This window comes from Triticum urartu, chromosome 1 (assembly GCF_003073215.2).
Source record: "Triticum urartu cultivar G1812 chromosome 1, Tu2.1, whole genome shotgun sequence".
Classification (NCBI taxonomy): Eukaryota; Viridiplantae; Streptophyta; class Magnoliopsida; order Poales; family Poaceae; genus Triticum; species Triticum urartu.
In genome coordinates this window covers 94,383,319-94,393,753 of record NC_053022.1, presented here as the reverse complement: position 1 = coordinate 94,393,753, position 10,435 = coordinate 94,383,319, and the positions used below count along the sequence as shown (strand labels likewise).

General features: G+C 48.8%; 2 protein-coding genes across 2 annotated transcripts; one reads left to right on the top strand and one right to left on the bottom strand.

Annotated features, from left to right (window-relative positions):
* Positions 1-268: 268 nt before the first annotated feature.
* Positions 269-2,321, bottom strand: LOC125512809 (transcription factor TGAL1-like). The gene is made up of 8 exons (XM_048677918.1): positions 2,197-2,321; positions 1,867-1,947; positions 1,715-1,774; positions 1,536-1,613; positions 1,386-1,437; positions 1,031-1,302; positions 657-899; positions 269-555 (listed from the first exon to the last, which is right to left on the bottom strand). The coding sequence occupies exons 1-8, from the start codon at positions 2,260-2,262 to the stop codon at positions 400-402; spliced, it is 1,008 nt and encodes a 335-aa protein (XP_048533875.1). The 5' UTR covers positions 2,263-2,321; the 3' UTR covers positions 269-399.
* A 6,299-nt stretch (positions 2,322-8,620) lies between these two features.
* On the top strand, positions 8,621-10,367 carry LOC125532745 (glyoxysomal fatty acid beta-oxidation multifunctional protein MFP-a-like). The gene is made up of 5 exons (XM_048696680.1): positions 8,621-9,021; positions 9,665-9,736; positions 9,944-10,003; positions 10,114-10,170; positions 10,288-10,367. Exons 1-5 carry the CDS (start codon positions 8,928-8,930, stop codon positions 10,365-10,367), a joined length of 363 nt encoding a protein of 120 aa, XP_048552637.1. The 5' UTR covers positions 8,621-8,927.
* Positions 10,368-10,435: the final 68 nt, after the last annotated feature.

Here is a 10,435-nt window from a genome sequence, read left to right as displayed (position 1 = left end):
GCCGGTGAAATGCATGCACTCTTTCCTGAGCCGAGTGTGCGACGACGTCCGTCGAATGCGGTGAAGGCAACATCCATCGACGGCACTTGAAGAATGACGAGGGAGCGGGGACGGCGGCGGCGGGTTACACCGGAGCTTGGCGCTCGGACGGGCGGTCGTTGGCTTGGTAATAAAAGGGTCCACCAACAAAAGTCGAAACGAGAGGACGTTGGATCGAAAAACCGAGGGTGGGGGAGGACGGACAATATTACGGCAGGACGTTGTACCCATTTTTAAGTAGTAGGGATAAAGATAGAGATAGAGATTTGTTCACTAATTATTTCAGTTCATATGCAGTCCATAGTACTACGTTCTCTTTTGCTTTTCTCGAATAATAATAATATGTCCGACTGTGGAAACTCAGTTCACTCCGGTCGTCGGACGTGCGATCCAGAGAGAACTCAGGGCGCGCATCCGGGAGAAGTAGTCGCTGACCACGAGCACCGCTCGTGCGCACTGACGGATGGTCAGTACCCGCCGCGTTTCCTCGAGAATCCGCAGTCGCAGATCATCAGCCTGAGAAACAGCAGATCACCGGGAAACAGTTCAGGAAAAACCCTGCATCTGAAGCGCACACGACTGTTCAAACTGAACACCCATGGCCTGCGCAAGTTTACCTGCCGCAGGAGGCCTTCCATGGCGCCAAGCTTTCCCACCGCCGCCGCCATTTGGCCCGTGCAATCATCGTCGGAGCAGCTCTGGGACGACGATCCTGCCGCCGCGACGGTTTCCGTGACCGACTGTCGCAGCGCTTCCATCTCTCTCGAGAGTACTTCTTCGGCTTGCAGGGAGGAACGCCGCAGGACATCGATACTGTCGAGCTGCTTCTCGGTGAGGGGCTCCAGCCTGCTCGCGAGCAGCTGCAGCGGTGTCATGGACGCACGTCAGAAAGAAGCAAGGGGAAGCGCCTGTTTGGTGTTTGCTCAACCCAAAATTGATCGAAAATACTAGCGGAATCTGTCGACAAGCTTCGACGATCGATGGTCGGAACCTTGAGAAGCTCGGATGGCCGGAAGCCGCCGAACCAGAGGAAGCACCTCTCGACGGGGGTCGTCCACGTCCCCGACAGGACGCGGAAGGCGTCGGCCTTGGCCGTGGCGCCCTTGAGCCTGAAGATCTCGTCGCAGCGTGCCATGACGGTGTCAACGATGGCCTGGAGGTCGCCGTCTCCGGCGTGGGCGCTGACGGCGGCCCTGAGCTCGTCTGCCTGCTTGTGGTGCTCCTCCAGCCACCGTGCGTATTCCACGTAGAACGAAGAAGCTCCTGGAGACCGAGAAATGGTACTAAATTTTTACGCAAGAAATAGAAGAAGCAATCCCTGGACAGTAACAGTGGTTTATTACTACCGTCTCCGTTCTCTGAATCGGGCTGGTCCCCTAAAGTAGAAACGAGAAAGCCCTGGATAAGATAAGCAAAACAAATTACCAATATGTTGAACAACATACGGGAATGAATTCTGTAAAAAAAAATGGAGAGATGAAGATGAGCATGTATACCTGTTGGCGAGCACGCTGGAGCTCCTGCTCCAGATGAGCAAGCCTCAGGCCGCTGCTCTCGAGCTGCTGGACATATGCCTGAAGAGGGCCATGGAAAGGATGAACGGATTAAGGTTCCAAGCTAATCCTTGTTCTCCTGGCATATTGTTTACCAAATGATCGTACTACAGTAGTCGTACCTTTTTTCTTAGACGGCTTCTCCTAGCAGCTTCACGGTTTTGGGCGAGGCGACGGAGCGTCTGTGAGTCAACCAAGAATCAGAAGAAATCACAAATACTCCGTATTTCGCAGCTGAATGCACTGGAGTTTTACTGGTCCGTCGTATCCATACCTTTGGACCTAGTTCACCATTTGATCTGTCACCGGAATCCGGAGGCGTGAGCCCAGCAGCAGCAGCATGCCCTTGTTCGAACTGATGATCAGTAGAGACAAGTTCAGTAAACATCATGTGTAGCAGCAGTTTGCTGTAACAAAACATTGCAGAGGTTTTTTTATTTTTGGAAAAACAGTTTCTGCACATGTGCGTTCAAACCCAGCCATCAAGGCTCGTCAACAAGATCATTAGGGAAACTCCACAGCTACCGCTACAGAAACTGAGGTACACAACATCGAAATCGAGCGCGTATGTAACAGAGTTGACGAATGTGCTAGTGATCAGTACCGCTTGATTCTTGTCAAGGTCTGGGTCCGTCGATGTGTCAGTCCCACCAGGGCTTGCGCAATCCATGGCGAAGCTAGTACCAATCTACTAGAGTGAGCAGCGGCAGAAGAAAGCAGAGAGAGTTGCACGGGCAGCAACAGATCATTGGTCCTGGAGAGGACTGACAGGCAATTATATGCAGCAGCTGCGATCAGGAGACCGGAGTGACACATGTGGCCGACAAATCTATGGGTGCGGCGAGCAAGCAAGCACGCAAGCGAATATCTTCCCGGTATCTTTCTTCTTCGAAGTGAGATATCTTGCGGTATCTCCTTGCGATCAAGGACGGTGGGGATAATAATGTGTGTGTATCTAGCCATCTAGGCGTACGTCTAGTTGCATGCGCTATATATGGCGGCAGATACAGAGCCCTGTTAGCATGTACGGATTCAGAATCGGAATCGATGCGCACGGCTTAGCATTGGTTGGCAGTCATTTTACGTACGTCGTTTAGCATCGTTTCTTTTCGAGATCATCATAAAATGCTTTCTTCCTTTTTAAGTTGCTTTGGCACATCACTTTTTTTTACCTACATGATACATATAGCACATGTACATCGTGGAGCACTGAAAAAGGCATCATGCATGCTGCATGGGTGTCTTTGTGCTAACGCGCTGCCGACCGATGGTGTGGGTGGTCCGTGGTCAACATAATGCCATTGTTTCTCTGCTACGTGCAGCTGTGCGCTCCAATGAAGCAAACCGGAGGGAATTACCAGTTTACCACAAACTAGATTATAATTTTTTTTATGAAAAGCAACGGTGTTTATTTCATTGAAGAAACAAACATATTACATGAATAACAACAAAAAAAGACACATTACAAAGCCTTGAGCCAACAAACCCACAACAATACACACAGGAACAAAATAACATCACTACCACAACACCACACCCTCGAAGAGAAGGAATTCGGCTTCAAGGATCACAAAGTCTCGACAAGCGGATGGAGGTCTTCGGCTTCCACCATCATCTAACCAAGCAAGGTGGACGCCTTATGCGCGTGGTTGTCTTGTTCCACCCAATAACACCCCTCAAAGGAGAGGGAGGAGTGTTGTATGTGAACGAGGTAATCCGAGAAGGGTCACACTCACTAACCCGGCTTCAAATGCAATCATCAAACCTGCCCACCAAAAGATCGAGAACTCGGATCGCATCTGCCTAACACCAATACCACCAACCACCGCCTACCACTGGTACCTCCAACCGGTAGCCACTCCTAAGACAATGCCCCAAGAGGAGAAGTGAGCACGCAGGGTTGCCGTCCCGGACGAAGAAGCGAGCATAATGCCTCGACGAAGCCTTCAAGAAGGAAACGAATGCTCTCATACATTGCCGTCATTAGTCCTGGACACAACTTGGAGCAAGGCCTTAGAGCAACTCTAGCAGACCCCGCATCCGGCGCAAACCCGCATAATTCCGGCGAATATACGGGCTCGGCTCATTTTTCTGGCCAGACCAGAGCCCGCATCGGTGTCCGGCCCGTAAATTTTTTTGCCGCAGCCCGCAAACGCAACCCCCGAGCCACTATAACTGTGGGTTTGCGGGGCAGATGCGGGTCGAAACCCAATCCTCCCGTCGCCGCGTTCCCCTCCAATTCCCCACCGCGCCGCTCGATTTCTCGCTGCCGGCGAGCCTTGAACCACCATGGCCGACTCGGGGGATAAGGTGGAGCGCCGCCGCCGCGCCAGATCTGACGTCGCGCGCAAGCGGGGGGCGCGTCGGTGGCTCAACCAGGGTGCCCGGCCGCCGCCGGCATTCGACCGGCGCGAGCTCGACGACTTCGAGCTCGAGCGCGCCCGTCGCCGCCGCGCCTCCTCCGGCAACTGGTCCGCGGGGAGCTCATCCGGGCACGGGTCCGCGGGGTGCTCATCCGCGGGCGCATCGAGCTCGCGGCTCGTTCCGGTGAAGAGAGAGCCGGAGGAGGCCGTTCCCGATGCGCCGTCGCGCCGAGGCGTCATCGGACCCGAGGACTACCTTCCACCGGGGCAGGAGGAGCTCCTCGAGCGCGTCGTCCTCGAGCGGTTGGTGAGGGATCAGGAGGAGATGGAAGAGCGCATCCGGCGCGAGCTCGAGTACGAGCGGCTCTTCCTCGAGACGGGCCTCACGGCATCGCAGGCGCACGCATCGAAGGAGGCCGACCTGCGCGTGATGAAGGAGGAGCAGGCAAAGCTCTTCGTCGACCTCGACTCCGACTCCTCCGACTCCGACTGATCGCCGCCAGTGGGCAGCTACCGCAGGAGCTCCGATGAGCTCAATTTTGTTGCAGTGGTGCGGTAGCGTAGGCCCTGTCTATCATATCTAACCTTTATGTATGTATGTGGCTTGTATGAACTTATATGCGAAGAAAAACCATATATGCGAGCGAGCTCCGGTGAGCTGTTGCTTAAATTTCTCGCGCGAAACAACTTTTTTTAAAATTTAGGGGTTTGTTTGCGGTTTCTAGTCTGCCGCCGCAAATTTCAGCCTGCATAACCGCCCCCGTGTGACCTGCAAACACATTTTGTAGATCGGCAAAATGCGGGGTCTGCTAGAGTTGCTCTTAGCCTAGCATAGTGCCACCGCCTCTCGCCCGAGCCCATACCGGTCATTAGGCGGTTCCATGGGCCCCACGTGACCAAGGGTGTCTGTGTGGCCCCTAGCCCCATCTTCTTGCTTTGTGGGTCTTTTCTTCTTAAACAATTTCCTGATTTTTTGGTGATTTATTGAGCTCCAAAAAATTATTTTCTAGTACCATTTTATCCAGCTTTCCGGTAATTTTCCTCTTCGTGTAATTCATGCAAATTGAAGGGAAAATGCATTAGAATTGAGCTATAATGTGGAAAATGCCAATGATAAATAGGAAATTATAATAGAAAATAGTGGTGCAAAATAGCCGTATCAACTCCCCCAAGCTTAGTACTTGTATCCAAGTGAAAACCGAGCTTAGTAAACATGGTTGCGGGTTTATGAAGTGGGGAATCAATAATAAAAGAATATGAAATTGACAACATCACTATTTACTCTCATGATTGAACATTCTAAATAACAATCATTTCTTACAAAACTTCTTATAAGGAGGTCATGACACCCTAAAAGTTTCTTCAGTATAACAAACCATGTTCTCAATCATTAAAAAATTCTATTCCTATTATTATTTTCCATAAGGGTCTATGTGAGAGTTGTTTGATCAACAAACATCACAGGCTCAACTATCTTTTAGTCTTTGCATAATTATCTAGCACCTAGGAGCAATTTTTTTTAGAATAAATGTGTTTCAACTAGACACAAAGTAAAAAAATTAAAGTTTAGCAAGTTCTTAGTTTCTCAACTTATTTTCTCAGGGATAATGTCAACAATAATGAATCGAAATAATTGTGCACATCAATAGTTTACATGGTCATGGATCTTTCTCCACCATGCTATGTTTACCTTAAGAGTTTAGAAGGAAAAATGTATTGACTCAACATAAAAGTAAAAGATAGGCCCTACGCAGAGGGGAGCGGAGACTGGCATGTGCTTTTTCGGTTTTGGTTGCACACGAGATTACTGAAAAAGTAACCTTACTTTACATTGCCCCATATGATGGCGCCCATTTGCGTTATTATTATGGTTTTACACCTCATCACAAGTTTGTGTAAAGGTTCAATTCCCTTCCAATAAAAATCATACTTAATTAAAATGGCAACATTGATGCCTACACCGATAATGACTTACTTGGAAGGCCTTTCTTGACCCTTTAGGTATGCATATTCGACGCTCGGGAATGAAACTGGGTTTCAGGTTTTTTGGATGCACAGGCAGAATCCATGCTTAGTGCATGATTTAGTCTAGCAAAGGTTGAACTAGATCATGCATGTTGGAGGATCCATGATATATTATTTTTTTCTCATTTCCTTTTTTTCTTTCTTTCTTTGGTTTTCTTTGTTTTTCTTCGGTTTTCATCGATTTACTTCCCTTTTTTCCATTTATTTACTTTTTCCCCTTTTAACACATACATAACGTTTTCATACACCTTGTAGATTTTTTTATTATACACCAGGAAGAACTTTTATATAGGTTAAACATTTTTTAAATACATTATTAACATTTTTCAAATATATGTTATCATGTCTACTTTTTCATACACAATGTACATTTTTCGTATGAATCTATATTTTTTTATACATGTTTAACATTTTCTAAATACACAATTACCATTTTATTCTAGTACATGTTCTTGAACAGTTTTCGAACATGCGTTAAACATTTTTCTAAATACATGTTTAAACATTTTTTTTCTGAATGATATGATTTTTTTTCCAACTACGCGCTTTTTTTACATATTTTTTGAACAAGTGATTTTTTAAACATGGCATATATTTGTTTTGAATGTTACTAAACATTATTTAATTACATGAATGATGTTTTACACTGTATAAAATTTTTTGAAATGTTACAAACATTTTTTTGGAATACGTCAATATTTATTAAATGTCACATAGTATTTTTTTGAAAGTACATACATTTTCTAAAATTTGAGCGAATATTTGTCTACACTGCACGAACACTTTTGAAATGTGTGACGAACACCATAAAAGAATAATTTTCCATATTTAATAGTTTTCAAAATATATGAAAAGTAAAAGAATACGCGCGTGAAGTGAGCATGACGAACCCAAGTGACTGCTTGGCCGGTCCACTACAAACTCCTGCTTGGCCGGTCCACTACAAACTCCTGTAGGTGAGCCGAGCTACTATCTCGCCCCAAGCGAAACATAGCCACTCCCTCCAAACACGCCTTTAGAGCATATCCAACCGTTTGCCCTCCTAACGCACCCGACAAATACCTTTTGGCGTTTGTGTCGACGGTTTTTTTGTCTTGGGGGCGGTCGAGTTTTCAGCCGTGCCCCCAGGTTTCGGCCCTCAAACACCCAACAAATTCGAAATTGTCTTTTCCGCTGGCAAAAAACACCATAAGTTAGGTGATCGTCATGCCACAAGTCGACGATTATCATGTCACGGGTTCGGCCACCAAACATACCCAAAAGTTCGGCGATCAAAAGGAAGAAATCATAGATATGGAACGCATCAAACGGCGGGCTCCTCTGCCGTGGGACTGGCCGGGGTCGTCGTGGGCGCAGTCGGGCTCATCATCGGCGTGGCTTCTATGTCTGGGCTAGTCGTCGGCATCGGCACGGCTTCATTGCTCAGGATGGGCGTCGACGTTAGTGTCGTCGTGGGCGTAGGGGCGATGGTCGCTGCCGGCCCGGGATCTGGTTTAAGATGAGGCCGCGCTCCGCCAGGTACCGCGCCTTCACCTGCTCGTCCATCGTCAACATGTCTGACGTGATCAAGAATGCCAGGTCGGCGTTCCTCTTCTTCGCGACGACGTTGGTCATGAGAAGGTCGAGCTTGACGTCCTGCTTCATCATCAATGCCAGTGTTGCTGAACTGTGGCGCCGACCCGTGCACGAAGGGTAGGTCGCCCCGACGCAGAGGCAGCGCAGGCGAGGCTGAGGCAAGCGGCGAGTAGTTGTACTGGGCGTTGCTGCCGGCGGTGAACGCATGGGAAGAAGTGCGCGGGTCGGGGTTGAAGCCAGAGGGGGAGGTACGCAGCGGTGCGCCATGCGGAAAGGTGATGTTGGGGTTGAAGCCACCATGCGCGTCGCCGTCGGAGTAGTCAGACGAGGGTGCATACCCCCATGCGGGCGACAACAAGTTGGCCGGTGACACGACGCTATGCTGGCTCCCCCACGCTGCTTGTGCGCAGTGGCCGGCCGGAAGGTTCATCATCCCCGCATGAGACGCCTTCCCCTGCTCCGCCGTCGCCGCCACCGCCGCGTCCCTGGCCCTCTTGGTGATGAGTCTGTTCCGCCGGTCGGTGGTGAGCGCCTTCCAGCGCCGAACATCCGCCCTCCACTCGGCGTTCGACATGCCCGGTGGCCTTGCCATCGGTGCCCTCGGCTTCCTCGGCTCCAGCTGGATGGAATCGGCGGCTAGGCGAGGGGGCGCATATTTCTTCAGCGCATGGCGGCCGAATCTGATGAGGAGAATGGCGGGAGCGGCAGGAGAAGGGGGAAGGGAAGCAATGGGGAAATGGAAGGAAAGGGGAAGAAAACAGCAGGGAATCGACCGGTGTCGTCGACTGCGAAGGCCCACGCGCCTTTTCGCTTCAGCCGGCGCCCCAGGCGTCTCTTAGTACGTTGGGTTCGGCTCGGATTCGCTGGTTGTTATTCGGTCAAAACCGGCGCTAAACAACGACTTGAAGACGTGACTGGATCGATTTTTCGCCGCCGACGCTAAAAAAGACAACTAGGGCCTTGGGGGAGGGGGGGTTGCTGAACTTTGGGTGCGTCTGTCTGTTATAAACGAAGAAGGATCGACATGTTCTAAAAAAAGAAAAACGAGAAGGATCCACAACGGTTGCACAACATGTGCAACATCGTCTCCCTACGCATGATAGTTTTCTCCGCAAGATACTTCCAACATCTTAAACGTGGCGTGGTTTCCAACTGAAGTGCGTCGTCCTGAGTCTTCCCTGCTGCCGTTCCTCCCTCCCAAATCCCCCCTCAACTCCGAACCAACCGACCCTGTAGCCGCGGCGGCCGGAGACCGAACAACTGCCGCCTTAATGGCGACCGGCTCCATTAAAATGGTTTCCGATCAAACGGGCGGCAGCCCTGCGAGCGGACGACCGAGGGGGGAGATCCGAGGAAGCGGCGGGGAGGATCGATGGCGAAGGGGACGACGGAGATGGAGGTCGGGTCCGACGGCGTCGCCGTCATCTACATCGCCAACCCGCCCGTGAACGCCCTCTCCATCGACGGTGAATCAATCCCTTCTTCCTCTCCTCCTTCGTCAGCCGGCATTTGGGAGAGAGATTCCCAACAGCCTCCTTACCTAGGGGCTGTCTGCTAGTACTTGCCATTCTTCTGTGTCCTTGGAATAATTCTTAGATACATTTGGGGAATAAGTTTTCTTTTAAAGGAGGATGACCTCCTGCCTCTCCATGGAAATGCACGCAGCCACTTTATGAATTATTCACAAAGACCTTACAAAGTTAATATATCAATGTGTTTGAAGCCGTCATCTTGGCAACATCTTTCGCTACTCCTATCCATTGATGAAGGGTGCAGAAAGTGTGAGCCGAATATCCAGACCTCTCACCTAAGCCTAACATCTAAAGCCGGAGGCCCCAACCAAGCCACATACCAGGTTTGGGGCACAAACCGGTCCAACGCACTCTCATAGGTCGTCGCCGCCGTCTTCCATCGATCCATCTTCAAAGCAGATACTCCACGTTTGGGGAATAAGTAGAATACTGACTAGTGATAATTTAGATGCAAATTTTCTATCAAGTAGATCAACAGGTTTCACGAAAACTATTTGCTCCTTCAGACCTCATAGAATATTAGCCATTAATTATTTAAGTTCTTTTGCCTAACATCTTTCTCGTCATATATTTTCAGTCCTGTTTAGCTTGAAAGGGCACTATGAAGAGGTGCTTCGAAGGAATGATGTGAAAGCTATTGTTCTTACAGGTAATAGACAGTTTAAGATACAAGTATGATTTTGTGGATAATGTGCACTTCAAAAAATCCTTAAAAAATGCACGCACCATAATCTTGCCGGTTTTTTCTCATCTTTTACTCTGTAGCAGTTTTCCTTCATGTGAATCATTTTAAAGATGTGTGTGGAAATTCTTTTTGGTGGAATTAATTTTCCTTTCATGTGGGAATTTTTAACAGGAAGTGGAAGGTCATTTTCTGCTGGACTCGATATTAGTGCCTTCGCTGATATTCGCAAACGTACGATTAGCCCCCATTAAGCAAATTTTCTGTCGAGATCGTCATTTTACCGTGTCTCTACATACCTACTATGCCAACATTGACATACAAAATTTATATGTTTCTAATAGCGGAGCAGCTAAAGGATCACTGCATATTGATTGAAGCCATGACTGATATCTTCGAAGGTGTTTGAGCAATTCATCATCTTTTCTCAAATACTATCTTTCTGGCATACACGTACCATTAGACTAGTAGATTTAAAAGTTCCATAATACATTTTTCATGGGCGTTATCTCTGTCAGATGCTGGGAAGCCATCAGTGGCTGCTATTGATGGCCCTGCTCTTGGTGGAGGTTTAGAAATTTCCATGGTACAGAGTTGACCTCCTTCCTTAGTTCTTCACCTTACAAGAGAAGTTCTGAAATGACAAGTCTTACTAAGTTTGAATTC